Below are 25884 nucleotides of genomic sequence, written 5' to 3' on the forward strand. Positions count from 1 at the left end.
ACTTGCTGCCCTTTCCTTTGCCTTTTAGGTTGGCTGTCCTGTCCTTGCCCTGGAGGTTCTGTCCAAGATTCCCAAGGTGACCAAGAAGTCTGGCTCCGCGCCCCTCAGCAAAGGCTCCTCCGTGGCCAATGTGAACTCCAGCCAGCCTGTTGAGAACGGCACCCAGGCCGCGATGATGGACTGGGGCGCCCCAAGCGACCCCGCCCCAGCCTGGGGAGCGGGTGACAGCGCAGGCGGCCTGGACTGGAGCCAACCTCTGGTCCAGATAGAGGATGACGGCCTGCAGCTGGACTGGGGCAAGGAAAAGGATGAGGATGAAGATGATGATGATGACGACGACGACGGAGGACTCACCATGAAGAAGCCAGAGGCAGAGTCCAAGGCGGAGCCTATCTCTCAGATGCTGAAGGAGGAGTCCCAGGTATGGCGATCGATATACAGAAAGACATTTCCAACTCTTGATGTTTGTCATTTATGATCAATGTTTATGTATATTACATTATAGTTCAGTTAAAAAATGTTGTATTATATTCTGTATATTTATTGTACTCTGCATCTGATGTTTTTTGAATATTCATAAAATCGTTGTTTCTACTGATACCTCAGTTCCCTCCAGGAATGCACGCCAAAGCCGTGATATGATCTGAATGTAGGGTCCGACAGGGATTAAGCCGTCTTTCTCCGTCCTTTCAGGGGGAGTCCGAGGTGGACGTGATCGCGGAGCAGCTGAAGTTCCGAGCCTGCCTAAAGATCCTGATGACGGAGCTGCGCACACTGGCCACGGGCTACGAGGTGGACGGAGGCAAACTCCGCTTCCAGCTCTACAACTGGCTGGAGAAGGAGATCGGCGCCATGCACAAGATCTGCAACTACAAGGTCTGTACCGTCGCTTTCAAAACAAACGCCCCAGTCAAATCAAGAGCCCATGTGCTGCATCCCACCTGGAACCCTTCCCTCACCGTGGTTGCCGTTGCCCCGTCTCCAGGTGGAGGGAAAGGAGGAGGGGCAAGAGCCTGAGCAATGGGAGCGCAGCGCGTCCCTGGACCTCCCGGACGACGCCCCCGACGGCACGGAGGCCGGCGCCTATGAGCGTCTGCAGATGGAGCGGCGGCGGCTGCAGGCCAAGCAGCATCACTCGGAGCGCCGCAAGGCCTGGCTGAGGAAGAACCAGGCACTGCTCCGCGTCTTCCTCTCCTACTGCAGCCTGCACGGGGCCAAGGGCGGGGGCGTCACCTCCGTGCGCATGGAGCTCATCTTCCTGCTGCAGGAGAGCCAGCAGGTTAGGGCACACACTCGCATGCGCACACACTCACTCACTCACTCACTCACTCACTCACTCACTCACTCAATCTCTGTCACTTTAATTATCTCTTATATGCTTGCTCAAGTATGGAACGTGAATCTATAATCATACCAGTATTTCATACATAATAGGATGTACAAAGAAAGTATCTGGAGACGAAGTCATTGTATTGACGTCACCATCTTTCATTATTTGCTTTGAACAGTCATATTAGTATCATGTAGTAGTGTATATCATGAGTCAAAAGCCTGAATTGAATGTATTGACTGTTAGCAGTGAATACGTGCAAACCAATGCCGCAAGTCACCTGGCTGGGTCGCGAGGGTAATGGACGGTGACACGCCTTCTTGCAGGAGACAACGGTGAAGCAGCTCCAGTCTCCGCTGCCTCTGCCCACCACACTGCCCCTGCTTTCGGCCAGCATCGCCCCCACCAAGACGGTCATCGCCAACCCCGTGCTCCACCTCAGCAACCACATCCACGACATCCTCCACACCATCACCCACATGGACACCCCGCCACACCCCAGCGCCGGGGACGAACGGGTCAGCCCTCTCATTCTCTTCCTCTCTCGCTATCTTGCCCTCTCCCTCTCTCTTCTCTTTCATCTTTCTTGCTCTTTAGCTCTCTTTCTCTCTTATTTTCTTTTCGTTTGAAATGGAAAATTTTTACTGATATTTGATTGTCCTGCAGTGCATCCTCAAACTTGTGCAATGCAGGCCCTTTTTTGAGTAGAAATTGAAAGAATGTGCTGTTTCAGGTGATTGCTCTGCACACGCTGGCAGCATCTCTGTCTGCATGCATCTACCAAGCCCTCTGTGACAGCCACAGTTACAGGTACGCTCTCTCTCTCTCTATTGCCCTCCCTATGCCTCTCCCTTCCTGGTTTCTCTGTTTATGACTTGCCGTTGATCGTTATGGCCCTGCATTTTATGCCGTGTTTTAGTCTCATGTGAGTCACTCTGCTGGCGTCTCATTCAGTCGGCCTCTGCAGTGCAGTCAAATGGAAGCAAGCTGCCGCGGAATACATTCAGAAATACTTGACACACATGGGTTGAGCAAACTAAAATACAATCCACCTTCAGGCTTGCTTTTAGTCTGTGCAAAAGCGAGAAGCCGACGCATGTCCAGAGTTGTGTGCCGCCGTGCTGATTTCTCTGCGTCGTTACAAGGTAGAGACACCCGGAGGAGAGCTCTCCTTCTGTAAAGCGGGGGGGGATGACTCACCGCTCCACCTGCTGTGTGGTGTGTTGCAGCAGCCAGGCTGAGGCCAACCAGTTCACCGGCATGGTGTACCAGGGCCTACTGCTCAGTGAGCGAAGGAGACTCCGCACAGAGAGCATCGAGGAGCACCTCACCCCCAGCTCGCTTCCCGCACAGTGGCCAGGTAACGGCATCCACTCCCCGCCCCCAACCCTGCAGCTCTGCTACCCACTGTCCCAACCTGAACTCCACCGCTGGTTCCCGATGACCATTCATGGCTTCAACACACAGCGCTTGGCAACACTGTTTCCATGCATATACACTTACAGAGCCGCTTACATTTGAAACTTTTCAGATTGAATATTGGTGGCCATGAATCAGAGGTCCATACTGAAGATTAGGTAATCTAATGCTGTTGGCCGACATTATAATGGCAGTAAACTTTGTAAAGTATAGTTAATAGTATTTCAAGGCATGGGATCATTACAGTGAGAAGTGTGCCCTCCTATTGGTCTGATTGTTGCAAAGCAGAAGAGGCTGACGGGAGACATCCACTTGTAAATGACTCAAGAACACACAAAACAAGGCAATAACGGCTCCCACTGCTGTTCAAATGTTTATCTAAAACGTATTTACACACAAATTTGACACTTAAATCCATCCTATCTACATTGTATTCTGCAGCAAGAGAGATAAGGCACGAATTCATTGGCTTTGGTGTGTGAGCATCAAAGCCAGACTGCATAGGAGGACTGTGAAATGGCAGCGAGGGAAGCATTCAGTCTGTGTTTACTGGGAGGGGCAGATGGTGTTCTAAAATGGGAGCAGCGCAGCCTCTGGGAAGGAAATGGAAACACAGAGGCTTATCAGGCCATCGTGATTATGCTCCGAAAATGCATTCAGTGCTTTCAGAGGCAGACTCTCTCCATGTTCAACTGGCGAAATGTTTTCATCAAGTTGACGTTGGCATTGCCCATAATGTACTCAGTGGTTGTGTGCACGTACACCGGGGCATTACATCCATGATAGCATTAGCTTGATGGAAATTATTTGATTGCATTTATAGTGTTTCTTTTTATTGACTACAATACCAAAACCACTTTCATGTGGGGTTTAAGAATCGTAGGGTTTAGACGGCAGTAGTATTTACAAACTAATGTCCACGTACGCATATAACTACATAATATTAAGTCATTAAGCATACAATTTTCGTCCTGAGAGATTTGCAGTGAATTTAGATCCAGGTCACTGTGGAGCAGGGCGTTGGGGCTTAAGGCATGTTGCTCGAGGACGCCTGCAGATAGAATCGTCCGGCTGGGAGTTGAACACCAGAACCATTAACCCGCACCGCATGTGTCCGTTCTCCAGGCGTGTCCTCCCTGATCGCGCTGGTGGCGTCGGCCAGGGAGGAGGACCAGCCCCGGCTCAACGTGCTGCTGTGCGAGGCGGTGGTGGCCGTGTACCTGGCCCTGCTCATCCACGGCCTGGGCACCCACAACGGCAACGAGCTCTTCCGCCTCGCCGCACACCCGCTCAACAACCGCATGTGGGCCGCCGTCTTCGGGGGCGGGGCCAAAATCCTCGTCAGGCCAAAGAGGCTTGAGGCGCCACCAGGTACGACTGTCCGACCTAAGCTCTCTCCTTATTGACTCGTCTTTATTTCATCGACTCTTTCCTCCCCCTTCGGTGTGGTTTTTATGCATTTGCACGTCCTTTATAAAAGCTGCTGACCATATTGCTCACTAGAGGATTGACCTCCGGGTTCTGAACTTAGTAGTCCTGGTGGTGGTGCACAGTTTAGGACATATGTCTGGTACCCTTACATGACCTTGGACCTCAGCCGCCCCCACTTTTGTGTTTGTGACCACGAGTTGTCCGATCACCATGGGTCCCCTTCCCATTCCCCTGCCCTCTCTCCTCCTGCTCCTCCTTTCACCTGGCAATCAGTCTGAACACCCCCTCTCCCATTCTGATCCTAGGAGGAGAGATCTTTCATTTCTCCTGTCTCCCCCAGGTGTGTGTGTGTGTGTGTGTGTGTCCGCATGCTCACATAGACAAGTGTTTCTTCCAGGCTCTTTCCGGGTGGACCTGCGTCGCATTACGCTGATGTGTGTGTGAAGGAGAGTGCCTGTGTGTGTGTGTACATGTAGTTCCCCTGGTGTGTAGTGAGTGTACCCTGTGCCCTGTGTCCCAGTGCCGGAAGATTTTCAGGCCGCGGGGCCAGAGGAGCCTCAGGAGACAGGAGGGCCCGAGCAGAGTGGCCCCAGCCTAACCCCTGCTGTCACCCTGCCCCCAAAGCGGCCCCCGCCCCCCAGACCAAGGGGGCCGGGGTCTAGCGCTGGGGAGGCAGCCTCCAAGGCCAGCTGTGAGTAACGGAGCTGGTGGATTGCAGTGCTGTTGGTTTGATGGTCTGCACAGTGTTGACTTGCTGGGTTTGCAGGACTGCTCTGCATGATGTGTATTTTATTTCCATGTATACATATATAAATATATTGAGGTTTGCACTGTTGCAGATGCTTTACGGAAAAACCATCTATTCATGCAGCTGCCCCATTCTGCCAATGGACGGACAAAAAAAGAAGCTATTTGTGATGAATTGCAGGCATCTGTGTTCGATGTTCTGATAATGAGCCATCAATGCTGTGCGTTCGTTTGTGTGTGCGAGCGTGCGCGCGTGTCCGCACCTGTGTGTTTGCGGCTGTGTGTGTGCCTTTACGGGTGGGTCTGTGTTTGCTGTTTTTGCTGTGTGTAGCATGTCCACGTGGTTTTGTCTTGTTTGTTCACCTGGTGGTGTCCCCCCCTCCCTCCCCCCTGCTCCTCCTCCTCCTCCTCCTCCTCGTCCCTCCCAGTAAGGACCAGCACCAGCTTGGACTGTTCAGAGAGCAGGGCTGAGCTGCCCCCAGAGGTCAGAACAGGTACAGCATGACAGGCCTCGACACAGAAACACCAGAGCTGCTGTTGCTGCAACTGCCAGCCCTCGGATGGTTCTGTGTTTTGGGATGGGTTAAGCTTGGTTCATCGCTTACAGTTAGTGACCACAGTTGGTATCTGTAAGTCTTAAACAGAATTACAGCAATAATGAGTGGTGACCTTCAGTAAACAGTATACCTTCAGTGGTGAAGGCCTTGTCACTTGTTAGCAGACCGATACGTCTGTGCTACTGGCAGCCATTGGTAAAAGTATATTTGATACTGCTCGCTGGAAGTGGAGTGATTCTAACTGCCTTTTAACAGACTGGATTTGTAGCATGCATTTTTATCCAGACCATTCATACACCAGCATGTGTTCACACACAATGCTGGTGAATGAAGCAGATAGGAGCTGGCATTAAGGGGCTGTATCTGTTAGAAGGGTGCTCATGAATTCTTCTAAGCTAAGGACCTTTTGAGAAATGAAGGACCTGAGTGCGAGGGGGTAGGGGGTCTTAAATGCCAGCCATTTTCTGATAAAAATCAGGCCTTTAAATGTTAGGGCAGCCTCTCAAGTGCAGATAGCAGAGTGGTTGCGCACACTTACACACACATACAAAGATAGCCATGCAGGTGTGTAGATGTAGCGGTGTACCTACTTCAATTGTAATTCACATACATCTGTAACGTATCTAGTGTCTGCAAGCATTGGCTGAGTTTTTAACATTACATCGTTCACCACTACACATAACATGCCTTGATGCACATGATCATTTTGCATTTTGGCCAACAGCGTGGGAAATGTATGTGTCTTTGTTTGTTTCATAGCGTCATGTGTAATTTATCGAGGCCTGCTGACTCCCATATCACAATGCCCCTGTGTGTGCGTGTCTAATAGTGCTGTCTGGTGTGTGTCTTGTCTGGTTTGTTCTGGTGGATCCTAGTGGTGCCAGAGGTATCCCCCGAGGATAAAGGTGCAGGTTTGTGCACAGCTCTGTGTTTGTTTCTTGTCTGGATGCAGTGTGGGGTTCTGTTTCTGTATTTTGTGTGTGGGTGTGCGTGTGTTTGTGTGTGTGTGTATGTGTGTTGGTCTCCTTATACGTCTCGAGTCCTTCTCTCTATCTGTTAGGGTTCGTTATGAGACCTGTTCCATTCCAACACCGCATATCAGACCCCGCTCAAGGCTAGCCTCATATTAACAAAGCCATCTCTCGTATCCGTTTCCTCACCTGTTTCCTGCTTGAGGATGAAGCTGACCCGCTCCTCTCCCCTGGCCTCTTCTTGTTTGTAGTCGGTGTAAACAGCAGCGCTGGCTGTGTGTGACAGAAAGCGTACCCGTATCATAACCTGCCGCCGCCTGACAGACATTCAAACCTCTCCTCCGTCTCCACCCCGCCAACCCCCCCACAACCCTCCCCTCAGCGGCGCCGCCCCTAGCCCCCCAGGTGGAGGACGGGGACCGACAGAGGCGCAGGTTCAACATGCGCATGTTGGTGCCGGGACGTCCCGTCAAGGAGACGCCGGCCACCCCGCCCCCGGTGCCCGTGGAGAGGCCCACCTACAGGGAGAAGTTCATCCCCCCCGAGCTCAGCATGTGGGACTTCTTCGTGGCCAAGGTGAGGTGTCTGAGGAGGTAGCGAGAACGCTTCCCTCAGGAAAACACCGGCCGTCTGCCTCGGGACCTCAGGGCTGCCTGAACGATGCCGTGATACGTTTGATTGTACGATCAGCCCTAATACAAATGCTATTTTTTTTTCCCAGCCATTCCTCCCTCTGGCGGACAGCGGCGCCTTGTACGACTCGGACGAGAGCGCGGCAGAGGACGACGATGACGATGATGACGCCTTCCTCTCGGACACGCAGATGACGGAACACTCGGACCCCAACTCCTACAGGTAGGACCCCACGACCCGAGGCACCCTCAACACTGTGCTCTGTTGGCGTGTTGTTATTGAAGGATCTCTATCCCCTGGCCATCTGTCTTTTCAACCTGTCTGTCTGTCTGTCTCCTGCTCCCGTCTGTCTGTTTGTAGCTGGTCTCTGATTCGTCTGGTCATGGTCAAACTGTCGCTGCATAACGTCAAGAACCTCCTCCCACTCACCGGCCTTGACTTCACAGGTGCGTGAACACTCGCACGCACACACAGACACACACACACATACATTGGCCACATGCACAAACGATTCCTTTCTATTACATACTGCCACAAACAATTTGAATACTTAAGGGAGTTTGAACTTAAGGAGTCTTTATAGACACAAATGACCATCAATGCCTTTATACAATTCACTTCTTGATCACTGCCTTAGAATAATGTTTTGATTTATCCATGTTTCACTATTTAATAAAAAAATAAAATTACATTGTGTGTGTGTTTGTGTGTGTGTGTGTCGGTGTGCGCCTTCAGATCTGCCCGTGACATCCCCTCTCTGCAACGCCATGCTCAAGACGTTGGAGAACTGGGAGCAGCTTCTGCTGGAAAGGATGAACAAGTTTGACGGCCCCCCTCCAAACTACATCAACACCTTCCCCACTGACCTCAGTGCTGCAGGGGGGCCCGCCATCCTCCGACACAAGGCCATGCTGGAGCCAGATAACACTCCCTTCAAGTGAGCAGACGTCCCTTTACACACCAGCCCTCCAGACTAACTTTTTTACCCAAGAGCAACCGTATTTAAAACCTTCATATAAAGTTCCCAAAAAATGAAAGATTTGCATATTTTTACACCCATCCATGTGTTTGTGCTTCTAATATACAGCTGTTAAATGTTTAATGACCCATGCCTGCACTGGCGTTGAAGTGCCAAGTATTTGTCCAATTGCATTACCCTATAGTCAACTATGCTGCCGTCCTCCCAGTTTGTTTACCTCTGTTGCTTGGGGCTGCTGTAGTGAATCTCTACCCTAGTCACCACAACAATTCCTCCCACTTTTCCAAAAAAGCCCAAACCCCTGGTTCTATGAGGACGCCTCCTGAAAGACATAAGAAAAGCCCATCATACTTCTGTGTATAGGGCTCCTAAAAATGTAGGAGCACCAACAAAAAAGAAAGCACGAAATAGCTTCTTATTTTACTGGAAAATCCACAACCTCAAGCACGCTGAATGTACGCAGGAAATGATTGAAGCCGGGTGGCAGTTAAATTAACCTTCTATCATGACCAAATTAAATATATTATAACAAAAGTGAGCCAAACTATAAAGAGATTTGTTTCCCTTATGGCAGTTATGTATTTAAAAGATATGCCAAGTATATTATTGTTCAGTATATTATATAGTTATGCTATCCCAAAACCATTCAATAATAGTTCCACAAATAAAAGTGCCAGTTGCATAACCTCTAGCTCTAAATAAGTTTGTGGTTATAGCTGTCGGTAGAGTGTAAATCAATGCTTCAACTTTTCAACATTGTAAATCCTCATAATCTGATCCAGTGAATCCATTAAATTTCTCTTCAGTTAATAAATTATCAACAGCAAAAATCAATGATCAATGCATTTTCAAAATATATTTAGTGGTAGGTGGGCATTAAGATCATGAGTTGCCAGGTGAAATAATTATTTTTGTTAACTCTTTCAGATTCAGCGATCATCCTGATCTGAACCTTTTCACAAAATAAATTGATTCTCCCTTTGAAACCTACATAATCTGTAATTTCATAGCAGTCACATTTTTGGGCAGTAGCTAGGTAGATAGGCAATAAGGCAATCTTATAGTTTCATTCGGACCAAATTAAATAATTGGACAGCTTATTACAGGCCGTGACAGCCACAGATACAAGATTAATTAAATTTTATAGTCAGAGCATTTTATTTATTGATTGCGGTCATGATGTGAGGAGAATTTCAACAGATATAACCAAAAAGACTTCGGAAATAATATGCCTAGCCTATCTTAAATTAGTTAGTATATTTAAATAAGGTTTTTTAATCATTCAATTATTTTTTCCAGAACTAAGAACACTTCGTCCTTCCCGGTCCGGCGTCTCTGGCACTTCCTGGTGAAACAGGAAGTCCTCCAGGAGACTTTGATTCGTTATATCTTCACCAAGAAGAGGAGGCAGTGTGAGGTCAGAGAGCCATTTCCACATCTCTCTATTCATTTTCTGTTAAGACTCTCATACTTCTTTATCATGGGTTGAGAGTCAAAAAAAATTAATCCAACGAAAAGTTGGATTTATTTTTTAGATTTTCAACCGGATGCCTGAATTGATGTGGGAAACCCTTCACTTCCCACGTAAAGGTCTGTTGCTTCGGTGTTCAGAAAACAGTATCTGGTTAACTCACAATATTATTTTAAAAGATTGAGACATTTCAATTGTGAAGTCAAAAACAATCACAAGTTTAACATTTTATTAGTAAATATATAAAATAAATGATATTATTATCTCATTTATTTGATATGAGGGATCTATGCACCCATACTTATTGATATTGTGTTGATGACTTTCTCTCGATCAATATTTATTTTAAGATACAGCATGTATATCTGGTATTGTTATGGTTGTTGCTATCACTTCCTCAGACATCAACAAATCCACCACAGTTTAGTGAAATGTGTACAATCAGAGATGTTTTCGGTTAGGGTTAGACATTGGTGCAGTCTGTATGCTCACCTTTTATTACGTCGTAATCTATGCATTGATTCCTTCTTCATATTGGTTGTCTGGTTGACACAAACATTGCAGTTTTTTTTTTTTATTCAAAGGCTGTGTGAATACTATATATACTATACAGTATATATACTATATACTGTATACTTATTTGTCCGTTTATTTGTGTACCTGTGTGTTTGTGCATGTTTGTTGTGCTATGCTGTGCTTTGTGTGTGTGTTTGTGCGTTTTATGTTGTGGCGTCCATTTTGCTTTTGTTGTGTGTGTGTGTGTGTGTTATGTTGTGCAGTGTGTAGAAAACCACTTGGACCATCTAAGCAAAAAGTTCCTTGCAGGAGCTAGCAGTCCTCATAAGGTAGTATCGCTCCCCTCTCAAGCTCCAGGCCTCTCCCTTGTCAATAAGCCAATCAATCTGTTTGTCGTATACACCCGATCGTCTTGTCTTCTGGTCCGTCTTATTTTGGTGAGTGGAAGGGTTGGGTATCACTATCACACAGTCACACGTGTGAACAAAACCAGGTAATTTAAGGCAATGGAAGAAGTTCTTCTGTTCTAGGTTCAGGTTTAGCTTTTCCTCTAACCCCTAGCATTGGATGATGACTTTCCAGCATGGCCTAACGGTGGCGCTATCTCCATCCCTCCCTCTGTCTCTTCTGGCAGAGGTCTACTCTCTACCTAGATGCTTTGAGGGTTCCCTTGCCTTCACTTTCTGCCCGGGAAAGTCTCCGTAACCTCAGCTGACCTGTATAAATATGACCTCGCCATGGCCTCTCATTCTCGATTTCTGTGTTTCCGTTCTAACCGACTCACATTGGCCCTCTGGCTCCGTTTTCCCTCCTTCTTCTCCACTGTCCATTTTGGGGGATGATTCTGTTGAGGGAAGCACTTTATCCCCCCTTTGGGCCGGGACACTTCCTGGACATGCTGTTCCACACCACCCCACTAACCTGCATGTTCACTGTGTGCGGCGGACCAGTTACATCCATCTGAATTGAATCCATCAAAGTAACCATCCCGTTTCTCTTTGTTTTGATGCCTTTTTTTTAACCAGGTGGAGGCTGATCTGGGCTACCCAGGGGGCAAAGCTAAAATCATCCACAAGGAGTCCGATATCATCATGGCCTTTGCCATCAACAAGGTACGGGTTCAGTAACTTGCACTTCCAGATCCACAAAGACTGAAGGTCCAAGCAGATTTTCACGTTGTTTTGTCATCGTTAGCGGAACCAGGCAGCCTAAATCAAAGGCTGTGATGATCGATGACATTGGATCAACCATACCTTGTGATTGTCCTTTGACAGGCCAACTCCAACGAGATCGTGCTGGCGTCCACGCATGACGTCCAGGAGGTGGATGTGTCCACGCTGGTGGCTGCCCAGCCATTCACCTGGATAGGAGAGGACTTTGACAAAGAGTCCCGCAGGTCAGGCCCACGGGGGTCAAGGGTCATTGCTTGGGATATGCTGTCATTTTAAGGCCTTTCTTAGAACAAATACAACAAAGAACAAAATCTCTTTCTTCAATTATTCTCACAACCTTACATAAATGTATGCGATTCTTTGCAGCTAAAAAGTGAAATCCATGAAATCCATGCTACATTTACACTGTAAACAGAACTGGTTTGTTTCACTACAACACAGCTCCGACGATGTGGACTACCGCTCGTCTCACACCAACATCGCCCAGGCCAGCAGCTCCCCCTTTGCCCCCCAACAGATTGCCGTGTCCGCCTCCATGCCCTGGCTGGGCAGCGGGCAGACCAGCATGGGGGCCAGTGTGGTAAGAGAATCAACGCATACACCGACACAGAGTAGCCACCAACGGTGTTGTGTGGGTGTAGTGGCAGGTAGTTGCCAGCAGGGGGACGTTTTCTGAGTTCACTGTACTGGCTGTCTCTTTGTTAACCCTTCTGGCCCCTGGGTTATGTTGGTTCACTGTTTGATATGTGAGGCATTCTAGATGGTTTGACCCCTTCTATTTCCTTCCTGATCTACTCTAAGAGTGAATTATAATTCCTAAAAACAAAACGCTGAACACACGGTGTTGAGCGTTTGAGCGTTTTTAAGGTGTTGGCATTTTTCTCTCCATTTCTTCTTTGTGTGTGTGTGTGTGTGTGTGTGTGTGTGTGTGTGTGTGTGTGTGTGTGTGTGTGTGTGTGTGTGTACGTGTGTGTGTTGTATTATGGTCTGTATCACTGGTTATCAGTGAGTCTGGCCCAACTGATCTGTGGGGACTAAACAGCCTGCGTGCTGAGTCTGATACTGTCCCTGCCCGTGTGTTTGGAGTGTCTCCACTCCTCCAAGGTACAGATCTGCGTCATGCTCAGCCAGGGACGCAGTGTGTGTGTGTATTAGGGGTGTGCACGGGTACACGTGTACACGTGTAACCGGTTAGTAAATCATAACCGTTTAGGAAAAATCCGTCAACGAAAACCATAAAAAAATAATATCAATCACCGCGCCAATGTTTCAATGGGAATCGCGACGGTCCGTACTTTCAACATAAAGTGTACATATTTATAATTCGAAATTCGTCCCAGCCATTATACGACAGATACTCTAGGGTCTATAGCATATAACCGCGTTTTCTGATTACAGTTTAATGTAACAGTAAGCTGACAACATCCTAATTAACACCGCAACTGCAAATTAACCACACAGAGATAACCATGGCAACCGGTCAAACAAATTTTCTTTCTGCGATCATTCTGCTCGCGGATCCGCCGTGCTAATAAACAAATAATCCCCCTATAGCGCGACTGCGGTCCACCTTAAAAAAATCTTTTTAAAAAAACGGTTAACCGTGTACACGAAAAAAAAAGGGGTTGTGTAACCGTTTACAATGTTTTTGTAACCGTTCACACCCCTAGTGTGTATATGTATATATATATATAGTTTTGGTTTCGATGTTTGACACTCAATGGGTGTAATTATTCAAATGAGTGAATAATACCCACAGAAATGGAATAGCAGTCAGCACAAAATATGCAAATCAAATAGATGCAGTCATCTCATTTAGGGTCAAATGTTTTGATGTACACATGCATGCGGAACAAGCGCGAGTACTGCAGAGGTTAACATCAAGGCCAGACTGTCCGGTCTTCCTAACGTTCCCGGTGTTTCCTTTCACAGATCATGAAGAGGAACTTGAACAACGTGAAACGAATGACATCACACCCCATTTATCAGTATTGTAAGTGACTCATACGTTATTAGTAATGTTAGAGTGATCTGTATTGATATTGTCATGCATTTTATTTACGTGTTCACTTTAATTCATTGATTTGTAGCTTTGTTTCAAAGTTTTGTTTTGCAAATGAAATCAACAACAAATATTATCGTGTTTGTGTTGGTGTGTGTGTGTGTGTGTTGGTGTGTGTGTGTTCAGACATGACGGGCGCGCAGGACGGCAGCGTGAGGATGTTTGAGTGGAACAGACCCCAGCAGCTCATTTGCTTCAGGCAGGCGGGCAACGCCAGGGTCACCCGCCTCTACTTCAACTCCCAGGGCAACAAGGTGAGGCTTCCTGAGCTCTTCACACATGAGGTCATGCGTTGGGTTTAGTTTACACTGGGGAGGTCTAAGGATGTCCAACCCCCGCACTGTTCATATCATCCAAATGATTCAATACATTGGGCTCATTCTGTTCGTCATTTTAGCCTCATGCGAAATCATCACTTGGCATGTACAGTTTATATATATATATATATATACTGTGGGGCAAAAAAGTATTTAGTCAGTCACCAATTGTGCAAGCTCTCCCACTTAAAAAGACGAGAGAGGCCTGTACTTTTCATCATAGGTAAACCTCAGCTATGAGAGACAAAATGAAAAAAAAAAATCCAGAAAATCACATTGTCTGATTTTTTAAGAATTTATTTGCAAATTATGGTGGAAAATAAGTATTTGGTCACCTACAAACCAGCAAGATTTCTGGCTGTCACAGACCTGTAACTTCTTCTTCAAGAGGCTCCTCTGTCCTCCACTCGTTACCTGTATTAAAGGCTCCTGTCTGAACTCCTTATCAGTATAAAAGACTCCTGTCCACAACCTCAAACAGTCACACTCCGAACTCCACTATGGCCAAGACCAAAGAGCTGTCAAAGGACACCAGAAACACAATTGTAGACCTGCACCAGGCTGGGAAGTCTAAATCTGCAATAGGTAAGCAGCTTGGTGTGAAGAAATCAACTGTGGGAGCAATTATTAGGAAATGGAATACATACAAGACCACTGATAATCTCCCTCGATCTGGAGCTCCACGCAAGATCTCACCCTGTGGGGTCAAAATGATCACAATGACGGTGAACAAAAATCCCAGAACCACACGGGGGGACCTAGTGAATGACCTCCAGAGAGCTGGGACCAAAGTAACAAAGGCTACCATCACTAACACACTATGCCGCCAGGGACTCAAATCCTGCAGTGCCAGACGTGTCCCCCTGCTTAAGCCAGTGCATGTCCGGGCCCGTTTGAAGTTTGCTAGAGAGCATTTGGATGATCCAGAACAGGATTGGGAGAATGTCATATGGTCAGATGAAACCAAAATAGAACTTTTTGGTAAAAACTCAACTCGTCGTGTTTGGAGGAGAAAGAATGCTGAGTTGCATCCAAAGAACACCATACCTACAGTGAAGCATGGGGGTGGAAACATCATGCTTTGGGGCTGTTTTTCTGCCAAGGGACCAGGACGTCTGATCCGTGTGACGGAAAGAATGAATGGGGCCATGTATCGTGAGATTTTGAGTGAAAACCTCCTTCCATCAGCAAGGGCACTGAAGATGAAACATGGCTGGGTCTTTCAGCATGACAATGACCCCAAACACACCGCCTGGGCAACGAAGGAGTGGCTTCGTAAGAAGCATTTCAAGGTCCTGGAGTGGCCTAGCCAGTCTCCAGATCTCAACCCCATAGAAAAGCTTTGGAGGGAGTTGAAAGTCTGTGTTGCCCAGCGAAGGCCCAAAAACATCACTGCTCTAGAGGAGATCTGCATGGAGGAATGGGCCAAAATACCAGCAGCAGTGTGTGAAAACCTTGTAAAGTCTTGCAGAAAACGTTTGACCTCTGTCATTGCCAACAAAGGGCATGTAACAAAGTATTGAGATGACCTTTTGTTATTGACCAAATACTTATTTTCCACCATAATTTGCAAATAAATTCTTTAAAAATAAGACAGTGATTTTCTAGATTTCTTTTTTTTCATTTTGTCTCTCATAGCTGAGGTATACCTATGATGAAAATTACAGGCCTCTCTCATCTTTTTAAGTGGGAGAACTTGCACAATTGGTGGCTGACTAAATACGTTTTTGCCCCACTGTATATATATAGGTGTCCACGTCTGTGTGCACTCATATTTGTGTGCATGCATGCGTACGTGCGTACGCATGCATGCACACAAATATGAGTGCACACACAGACCTGGACACTCCTTGCCATATCCACAGCCTGTGTTTTGTCTACCAAGTTGTAAACGGCCATCCCTGTGGTCTGTCTCCTGCAGTGTGGCGTCGCTGACGGAGAGGGCTACCTCAGCCTCTGGCAAGTCAACCAGACTTCCTCCAACCCCAAGCCCTACCTGGTGAGTAAACACATGTCGTTATACAGATCAGTGGATTAACACCTAGCGCACTATAAACACATCCCAACATGAGCACGTGTCCCTATACTGCTCGACGTAAGTCCATGCACATACGGTGCGACGTAAGCATATTTCCCATGACACCCTAGCACCTGTAAGATGTCCCCCATCGAATCCTTTCGGTTTCCTCTCCTTACAACAGAGTTGGCAGTGCCACACGAAGGCCTGCGGGGACTTTGCCTTCATTACCTCCTCCAGCCTCATCGCCACGGCCGGCCAGTCCAACGACAACAAGTCAGCAACCACACCCACCCTCCACACCTGAAGCATCTAGCCAAACCAATCCAGGCATTAACACTATGTATTTTAACGCGTGTCTTTGTCCCCACAGGAACGTGTGCCTGTGGGACACTCTGGTTTCTCCCGGCAACTCCATGGTCCACGGTAAGAGAAGCCTCGTAGCCCCTTCGTGTTTGTGCAGCGTAGTCGTTCAGCGGACACTTTTACCCAAGTCCCACCTCCTGTTGTTGAGCGGCAGGTAGGGGCAGGGCGTCAGGCTCGCAGGTACGCTGCAGAGAAGGCATGAGGGACTCGAACCTTTGGGCTGGGAGCCAGAACTATCCTAGTGACTCCACCGCTGTGACCTGTGTGCCTATCCCTCTTTTTTGGGGCGATTTTTATTGGATTGATTTAATATATAGCACGATGTGAACTTGGATCAAGCAATGAACACGTATTACAATGCAACCATATCATCCTATATTAATGCATACCACAATATGAATACGTATCGGTAGAATTAACACACATCAACACAACATCAACACACATCCCAATATAAAAACGTATTTTATTGAATTCCATTTCTTTTTCTCCCCCCCCCCCCCCCCCCCCCATCCTCCCGTCGGCCAGCCTTCCCATGCCACGAGAACGGCGCCACGGTGCTGCAGTACGCGTCCAAGCACCAGCTGCTGATCACGGGCGGGCGTAAGGGCTTTGTGTGCGTGTTCGACATCCGCCAGCGGCAGCTGCTGCACACCTTCCAGGGGCACGACTCGGCCATCAAGGCCCTGGCCCTGGACGCCTCCGAGGACTTTTTCGTCACCGGCTCCGCCGAGGGCAACATGAAGGTGAGGGGCGCCCCCTCAAAACCCTCAATGTATTCCAGGGCTATCGTGTTTTTGGATTGGGGATCGATAGCGCCATGCCGGCTAGCGACAGACTTAGTCCTTAGTCCCAGGCCTTCTTGATCTAACCCTCCCCATCTCCCCCATCCCTCTGCCCTGTGTCTCTCCCAGGTTTGGAAGATGGCGGGCCACGGGCTCATGCACTCCTTCAGCACCGAGCACGCCAAGCAGTCCATCTTCCGCAACATCGGCGCCGGGGTCATGCAGGTGGAGACGCGGCCCAGCAACCGCATCTTCACCTGCGGCGCCGACGGCACGCTGAAGATGCGCGTGCTGCCCGACCGCTACAACCTCCCCGGCAGCATCTACGACGGCCTGTAGCTCTGCGGCCCCCTCCTCCCCCACCCCCACTAGCTGCTCCCCACTAACAACGCCGCCACCCCACACACACCTTGCTGCAGGCCTCGCACAGAGAGAGAGACCGAGAGGTAGAGAGAGAGGGAGAAATCACGACGGCTAGTGTAACAGTGATTTGAATGGATGTTACTGGTGCGCGTGTGTGTGTGTGTGTGTGTGTTGTCAGGACAGGAAAGGAATAAGGAGCCCTAGAGAGAGCTCCGCTTTTGGTGATTTTTTTTGTTGTTCCCGCGCGCTGTTCCGCAGGTTTGCTGTTGACAAAAAAAAAAAAGACGATCATGGCGTCACGTCCTTAAAAGGGAAGAACGCTTCAGCGTTTATATATATGTGTATCAATTTTGTTTTCTCCTGAACAACCAAGAGCGCAGAGAAGCGACACGCAAACGGTCGGCCATACTTGATTTTAAACACGCTAGATTTACAGTCATTTAATTCCAGAATCTCTAGTCGTAGAGTGCGTCCATGGGGAAGCTATGCATGTCCTGTTGTCGTTCCGCGGTGCAATCACAGGTCTCTTGGTAGTGCTCTGTAAAAGTGCTCAAGCAAAACTTTCAAAAAAAGGTGTGTAACTGTCGTCATTTTGTGCCCACATGCTGACATTTCTCTTCGCATCTACTTTTACCCAGCACTGTGGTTTGTGATGAAGTCAAGTGGTTTATTAGAGTTGTGAATCAAGTTGTTGGAACCCAAAGTTTAGTTTCAATGCTTTTTAACCTCACTGCCCCCCTCCTCCATATCCAGGTGGAAGGGAGGGGGGGACTCTGTGTTTGCTCTGGTCGTGCCCTGTGTGTTTCCACTGGCTGCCCGCTCACACGGTCTCAGACTTGCCCTGGTCTGGAAGGCTCCAGCCGCATTTTTCTGGGGGTCTCTTGTTTCCTTTGTGTGTGCCCCCTTACCCCCCAATCAAACCCACACCCACCCACCCCGCGTTCCAGTGTCCGCCATCTGTACACGCCCCCACCTCTCCTCCCCCACTTTCCCAGCCTGCCTGCCTGCCTGCCCTCGTCCCTGTTAGGGTGACGACGTGTTTGAACTTCTGTGACTGTGGTCTAAGTGTCTCATTTGTCTGGTCGAACCCCCCCAAATACAACTCTAACTCCCGCCCCTTCCCCAAAGTCCTTCCCCCCTGTGAGCAGAAACACAAAAGGTTCACTTTCTGGTTTTGCACAAGATGTTGTTTTTAAGTATAATTTCTTGTTTGTTTTTAATTTAGTAATTTATGTTTGTGTTTGTTTGTTTGGTTGGTTGTTTGGCAATTCCCTTGTAAAAAAAACTATTTATGTTAACTTATTGCCTTTTATGTTAGGAATGTAAGGAGTGTTACTGCATCAAACAGGGAGATAGTGCAACATGGTATACTGTACGTAAGTGTGTGTTTTCTCACTAGTTTTAAACTCTTCCACTCATCACAAATAAATATTTGCACTCAACTTGAGACACTATAAAAAACAAACCTTTATTTCAAACGGATAGGCTAACAAAGAAGAAACTACTGTTATATACAAATGAATGTCTGGCTTTATTTGGCAGAGTAGTGAGAAGTTTGAAATAGTTTTAATATATAAAGTATATAAATATAAATAAATATATATATGAAGTACCACAACAGCTTGTACAAACATAAAAATGTTTTCTTTATTTTGAACATACCAGCTGGAATAGATGTACCTTTTGTTAAGTGTATGTGTGGTATTTATTAAAAGGATTTGTGTTTCTCTCCCACCATCGCCCACCATGTGTACTGTATGCATCTATGTGTTTCAATAGTGGTCCAAATAGTGTGCTGTTGCGTGTGGTTTTGTATGATGTATGCATGTGTGTGTATGTGTCTGTATGTGTGGGTGTGTGTAGGCTACACCTAATGCAAGTATGAGGCCAACAACGTAGGGAGACCCCAGAGCACTTGAGTCTGGGGGCTTGTGGGAGAACCGCCGTTGTCAGACTGCTGCCTTTGTAAGGTTAATAAATTATTTTGATTTCATCGGGTTGATTTTTATGATGATTTGGTCTTTTGGTTTGCTGTCACTACTTGTGATTATCACTGCAAGGCTGGGGACATTTTGTCCGAACCAAAGTATTGGAAGGTTCTGGAATTGCGTTCTATTCTATTTGATTCACATGCAATAAATAGATGGGGAAAAATCTTTCACAAGAAACTACATTGAAACCAGGAAGTAAGTTGAAATTCTTATAAATGACAACAAACCAATTTCACAATGTTATGTGGTTCATGGTTTCTTATCCAACGCAAGAGCAGGGAATAAATACAGCACAAATGTTCAGTTTAACAATGAAACACAATAAATAAATATGGAATGAATGCTTGGATTTCCAATCAAATAATATTAAATTCTAAACACATTATACAACTTATCTGTATGGCAAACCTTAGTAAAAACATACATTTGAGTTCTTGCATACTTAAGTCTTACGGATGACGCCTACAAAATAGGACCACGATAAAGAGATATGGCAGTGGTCGGCCAAATGATTGTATCATGATTGTTCCGAGTACCTGTTTGTGCGAGGTGTATATATGATCTAAATACATACATTATACATAGACATACTCAGTCGTCAGACAGGAAGTGGACCACGTAGAGCCGCACGTGGCCGTGGTCCCAGGCGTACAGGAGGCGTTCCTTGGGGCTGTAGGAGAGCATGGCCAGCACGCCCCCTGGCGACCTCAGGTCAAAGGTCACGTTGACCGGCTTTCCCTTCAGCAGGTCGAAGGCGAAGCTGACCCTGGTGTCCTTGGTGTCGGTGACGTAGAGGACGCCGCAGGTGACGAAGGCGTTGCCGGCCTTGGTGCGCGGGTAGGTGGTGTTGATGTAGGACGTGACGGAGAAGGTCTTCTGGTCCAGCTGAGCCACCATGATGCTCTCGTCCACGCTCGACGCGAAGATCAGCCACATGCCGTTCTCATCCACCGCCACTTTGAAGTAGGTCTTGGAGTTGGCCAGCAGGTAGGAGAGGTTGTGGTGCATGGCGTTGTTAATGGACAGGGTGTATAGCCTCTTGGTCAACAGGTCGAATCTGTTGAGATAATGTAAACGTTTATGCTCTGCAGGTTCTCGAGTCAGAGGCTCGCAGAAATGAGCGTGTAGAGCATCCTAGATTGTCGTCATCGTCGGATGAAGGGAATGACTTACCTGCCGATGTTTGAGGTCCCTGCGATGTGAAAATACAAGGATCCGTTGTGGACCATGTGGCCGCAGCCCTGGTAGAACTTCTTCAAATCAATCACCTCACTGCTGTGGTTCTGGAAGGATCCGCTGCTTTTATACTCCATTACCACGCGGCCTTGTGAGACAACACACATGGGTTGGAATCATTGCAGTGGAAACATCCAGTCTCCAGTGCAGAATGATCGGTTTTGTCACAGGTACATAAATAATAATAAACTCATGGATAATATATTGTCATGATATACGTTCATGAATTGTCCTAATTCATTTGAATGAAAATAAGTTATGGATTAAGCTATGGATCTGTCATCATTGTTCCCATCTCCACACACAAGGAATTCGATTTATGTCTTCATTGAGTTATCAACAGATAAAGTGTCTTAAACGCAACATGATTATGACATCATCTCGCTCATCGGTCCAGTGAAGTCCTCCTACCTGAGAAGTGTTCGGCCACCCAAATGCGCTCGTCGTTGGGCCGGGCCGTGTCTTTCATCCACGTGCCGAATGTGTTCTTCATCTTGATCACGTTCCTGGGGTTGATCAGTGATTTGATCAGGCACTCTGAGGAGAGAAAGCCAACACAGTCACTGATATCAGTCAGTGCCCTTCGGCTCGAAACGCCTCCCCATGGCCAACATTCACGTGCAACAGCTAGGAGGTATACCCTTCATTGGAGCTGGTGTCTCTCTGAATTTTCTGTGCGCGTTCTCGTCGTTGGGTACGGCATGCAGTGGATCTGAAAGCAGACATGGATGCGATCGTTGCAATAGGGAGTGATCGGAATCATTACAAATCCAGAAAACATCATCTCAGAGTTCACCACTGGGTTCTCACCCATGGTCTGTGAAGCGTGGTGATGGGGTCGCTGACTTTTGGTTCTGGGGGGCCCCTGGGGGCCGGCAGGACCTGGGGGCCCCATGGGTCCTGGGGCTCCCGGAGGACCAGGGGGCCCTGGAGGACCTAGTGGAGATGAAAGAAGACCAGACTTAGTTCTCAGTTACACTTTGACTACCTTTAACATTGCTATTCCATTATCAGAGAGCATCATGGTTTCCAAGAAGTGTCTATCGTCCTTCTTCCTCCTTGCCTTCGAGCATGACATCATTGGAGGCTGCAGCCTTCTCTCCAGGGGAGCCCTGCAGCCCCGGCTCTCCTCCTTCACCCGGTGCACCGGCTTCACCTGGCGGGCCTGCATCACCTGGCGGGCCTGCATCACCTGGTTGGCCTGCATCACCTGGTGGGCCTGCATCACCTGGTTGGCCTGCTTCACCTGGGTCGCCTGTTGTGTGAGAACAGAATCAGTGTGAAATACAGTAAATGCAATTGACTTGAGGCCATTGGGAGCGCTAAGTGAATGAGCCGAATGAATGCCCTCATGGTGATTCATGCTGTCCGTCTTTCAGGTTCCTTCTGGGCAGCAGTCAAGTGGGAGAATGCAGTGGAGAAAGCCTCTTCCGGTCCCATTCAGCGACGGCCCAAAAACCACAGCCATGAATAACATTAGCCTAGAATCCCCAGCTTCCAGCTCACTCATGTTTCATGAGCAGGGAGGCACCCACGGTGGAAAACCTTTGGATTGATAGACTCATCATTCTGACTCATGTGTCTGGAACAATGACAACCTTTTGGAGGAAATGGTCATGGTTTCGTGTGTGTTTCTGTGTGTGTGTGTGTGTGTGTGTGTGTGCGTGTGTGTGCTTGCAAGTTCACGTGTGTGACTGCATTCGTGTGCGCATACAACGTGTGTGCGTGTGTGCATGTGTTTGCGTGTTGGTTTGCCATATTTAACCCCTTAGGTTACACTCCACCACTGGACCATTTCCTTTGCACCAAACCCATCTCTCTGGCATCCTGTGGGCACCCGCAGGCTCTGATAGCAACAGACGCAGACCTCGACTCCCACTGTACCTCTTTTGCCACGTTTCCCGTCCGCCCCAGGCACTCCATTCAGGCCTGGGATGCCATCAGTCCCATTGTGGCCCGGCAGCCCGTCCTGACCGGGCAGCCCTGCACACCAACACAAAGAGAGCGTCACCCAGGGCAGGGAGCCGGGCATGTGGGTCATCGAGTACACCGAGGACACGGGGGGGGGGGGTGGATACATTTAGACACTTTAATTGAAGGGTTTAGGTCAATGTGTGAGTTGCGTACCTGGAGGTCCTGGCGGTCCTGCAAATGAAAAATAAATGTAATTGTCATTGGATAAGAATTCAAGAAGGAATAAGAAAAACAGCAGCTGTTGATAACTTAATGAACAATGGTGATCATCATAACATTAACAACAACCACAACAACAACAACAACAACAACAGAAATGCAGCAATATTAATGCAATAATTATTAGGTTAAAGACATACCTGCTATGCATACTCCCTTAGTGCTGTTGCAAATATCAATGAGCAGTTTGATCTAGACAGGTGGGGCAAATAAAATACAATTAATGCCACCATGTCATTTTGCAAACACATTTACGCTACTGTTGATCGCTGCGTCCAACACTGGTATAATGATGTAATCGTATAGAGGACAAAGGGACACATTCAAAGGTGGCATGACTTCATGAACACAGAGAGGGGTAAAGGGGCTTCTCACCGGGACCATGGAGTAGGTCATCATCGTCATCATGTCGTCCTGAACCTCCACCTTGTGGTGTCCATGGTGACGCTGCTTGTGCTTGCCCTCGCTCATCACCTTCTTCCCAAAGTCCTCTCCTGCTTCCTGGACCAGCAGCTCCTCCTGACCGTGTTGGTGGTGCTGTTGATGGCGCTGGTCCTGGGTGGGTTCCGTCGTCTCCAGGATCTCCCCCTTCTCCCCCTCCTGACTCCTCTTGTTCCTGGAGTAGTGGGCTTGCTCCCCCCGCACCGGTGGCCCCTGCATCGACGCTCCTCTCCTGGGCACCTCCTGGAGGAACTCCACCACGGAGCTCTGCTCCACCAGCACCAGACGGCTCTCCGTCCGATCCAGCCGGACCCCCTGTTGGTTCAGCTGCACCAGCAGCACCAGGAAGCCCAGGGTGTTGACCAGCGCCAGGCCCGCGGCGGCGTACAGCAACACCCGCTGCGGGACGGTCATGCTGGGAGTGGGGATCCACATGGTGACGTCCGCCTTCTGCATTCACCGGTGGCTGGACAGCCTCGTGTTCAGCTCCCAGACAGAACTTACAGTCCAACGGCGCAACGAGCCCAGGGTCCCGGGCCCGTGTCTTCTCGTAGAACTCTCTCACTGGAAAATAAAAGAAATCTCAAGCTGATCTTATTTTGATACAGTGGGAAAAAAAAAAGTCCCGCTTCAATCAGGTGTTGCTGCACCTCAGTCCCAATGTGGATTCAGATGTGAATCAAACTGAAGTGACCGCAGTGGCGTTTGTGAAGGCAGGAGAGGGTCCGGGTACATGTTGTTATGCAGCTGGGGAAGAGGGTTGTGTGTATCTGGGATCATGTATGTGTGTGCACGGGGGTCAGTGTTGTGGGAGTGGGCATTACACAATACTCTGGGCTTGTCTCTGAATGAAACCCCGGTCTGTTCAGTCACCTGATTTAAATTCAGCACAGCCCATTTTAGTGCCACGCCGTGGGCAAGCTGACATCACACGCACACAGGGACACACAAACAGACCCACACGCACGCAGACATCGCTCACACATAAGAACGCAAATGTTCTTATGTATATTGTTCTTGTGACTATGTTAAAATGTTTTGAAATGTTGCTTCTGATAGATGCAAGAAGATATCCTCAATAAATGATGTTGATCAATATAATTCTAATATAATCAATAGTATAGGCCCTCCTAATGTTCATGACTAATATGATGAATTATGACTTTTATTTTTACCAAACACAAAGATAATCAAAATGCAAGTCATAACATATTTATTGAATATGGGAATATGCACAATACATTTAAATGTATTTTTTGTTATAATTGGAAAACAATTTTATCACAACTGCCAAACAAAAGTCAAGTCATTACATAAGCGGGCGTCCTCAGTGCGCGTTAGTGTCTTCTTCAGGGTTCCTCTTATCCTGTGTGCACCACTCTCTCCTCCATCGCCATCAAGCCCTGTGTCCTGCCCTCACCAGCCCCCAGGCAATAGACTACAGGCACACACATACACGTGCATACGCACACACACACAAACGCACACACAGACACACACACACGCTCACACACACACTTTGACACACATACTCACACACACACTTTGACACACATACTCACACACACAGACACATACATTTACACACACTTCAAATGTACATATACACACATACAACACACACACACACACACACACACACACACACACACACACACTTCCTCCCTATCCCACAGTCACCAGTAACACCAACAGTTACCCAGTCAACTAGAAAATGACAGACCATTATAAAAAACACATCTCTTTTCTTTACTTTCTTCTTTCCTGTAGCTTTTGATGTTTAAAGTAGTTTAGATTATGTAGGATAAAATTGAATAGCACTTTATTGACCAATAACAAAGACATCACATCAGAAACAAAACCAGCCACCATTCTGATTATTGATTTTTTGAGCACACATTATACAAATATGACAACACAAACACACACATACACACACACACACACACGCACACACACACGCACACGCACATGCACACACACACACACACACACACACACACAAACAAAACAAACACACAGGAAGGATGAAAGCTTTCTTGTCCCAGCCCCAAGGCTGTAGGTCAAATTCAGACATCTGCTAGTCCTGTGATACATGTATACATACAGTAGACATGCACACTACACACCAATATCATACAGAAGACATGCAAGCTACACACCTAGATCATACAGTACACATGATCACCACACACCCAGATCATACAGTAGACATGATATCCACACACACCCAGATCATACAGTACACATGATATCCACACACCCAGATCATACAGTAGACATGATATCCACACACCCAGATCATACAGTAGACATGATATCCACACACCAAGATCATACAGTAGACATGATATCCACACACCCAGATCATACAGTACACATGATATCCACACACCCAGATCATACAGTAGACATGATATCCACACACACCCAGATCATACAGTACACATGATATCCACACACCCAGATCATACAGCAGACATGATATCTACACACCCAGATCATACAGTAGACATGATATCCACACACCAAGATCATACAGTAGACATGATATCCACACACCCAGATCATACAATACACATGATATCCACACACCCAGATCATACAGTAGACATGATATCCACACACCCAGATCATACAGTTCACATGATGTCCACACACCCAGATCATACAGTACACATGATATCCACACACCAAGGTCTGTGCTCTAGATTATTAAGCAATAAAAGTACCATTATTGCTATTGTTATCATTATTCTAATTGTTATAATATTATAGTCAATATGATTATTACTATAATAACTATTATTGTATTTTAGGTTTCTTATTTTATTAGAATTACATCATAAATATTATTATTATAAGTGTCCTTTTTAGAATGATAATG

The 25884-nt window shown here is 47.3% G+C and overlaps 2 protein-coding genes across 5 annotated transcripts in view; one reads left to right on the top strand and one right to left on the bottom strand.

Annotated features, from left to right (window-relative positions):
- dmxl2 (Dmx-like 2) overlaps positions 1-19129 on the top strand; it is a 45005-nt gene extending 25876 nt beyond the window's left edge. For 2 of the 4 annotated variants that reach the window (XM_079736683.1, XM_079736684.1), the window contains exons 32-55: positions 29-421; positions 694-876; positions 986-1279; positions 1657-1848; positions 2064-2140; positions 2560-2690; positions 3875-4120; positions 4701-4871; positions 6838-7031; positions 7177-7310; positions 7449-7534; positions 7824-8025; positions 9367-9484; positions 10318-10383; positions 11080-11166; positions 11329-11450; positions 11668-11806; positions 13159-13219; positions 13415-13542; positions 15527-15604; positions 15807-15898; positions 15996-16048; positions 16517-16734; positions 16903-19129. In XM_079736683.1, coding sequence (XP_079592809.1) covers positions 29-421; positions 694-876; positions 986-1279; positions 1657-1848; positions 2064-2140; positions 2560-2690; positions 3875-4120; positions 4701-4871; positions 6838-7031; positions 7177-7310; positions 7449-7534; positions 7824-8025; positions 9367-9484; positions 10318-10383; positions 11080-11166; positions 11329-11450; positions 11668-11806; positions 13159-13219; positions 13415-13542; positions 15527-15604; positions 15807-15898; positions 15996-16048; positions 16517-16734; positions 16903-17112 — 3675 coding nt within the window. In that variant the 3' untranslated portion in view covers positions 17113-19129. Of the gene's footprint in view, positions 1-28; positions 422-693; positions 877-985; positions 1280-1656; positions 1849-2063; positions 2141-2559; positions 2691-3874; positions 4121-4700; positions 7032-7176; positions 7311-7448; positions 7535-7823; positions 8026-9366; positions 9485-10317; positions 10384-11079; positions 11167-11328; positions 11451-11667; positions 11807-13158; positions 13220-13414; positions 13543-15526; positions 15605-15806; positions 15899-15995; positions 16049-16516; positions 16735-16902 lie in introns of those variants that run through there. The other 2 variants (XM_079736685.1, XM_079736686.1) reach the window with 2 other exon arrangements.
- Positions 19130-19718: 589 nt separating this feature from the next.
- gldn (gliomedin) lies at positions 19719-23453 on the bottom strand (the record flags this gene model as incomplete). Its single annotated transcript, XM_079736490.1, has 9 exons — positions 19719-20184; positions 20301-20451; positions 20775-20900; positions 21174-21299; positions 21427-21528; positions 22248-22346; positions 22491-22508; positions 22697-22748; positions 22932-23453. The coding sequence occupies 9 exons, from the start codon at positions 23451-23453 to the stop codon at positions 19719-19721; spliced, it is 1662 nt and encodes a 553-aa protein (XP_079592616.1).
- Between the last annotated feature and the right edge of the window lie 2431 nt (positions 23454-25884).

This window comes from Pollachius pollachius (assembly GCF_949987615.1).
Source record: "Pollachius pollachius genome assembly, chromosome: 5".
NCBI classification, from domain to species: domain Eukaryota; kingdom Metazoa; phylum Chordata; class Actinopteri; order Gadiformes; family Gadidae; genus Pollachius; species Pollachius pollachius.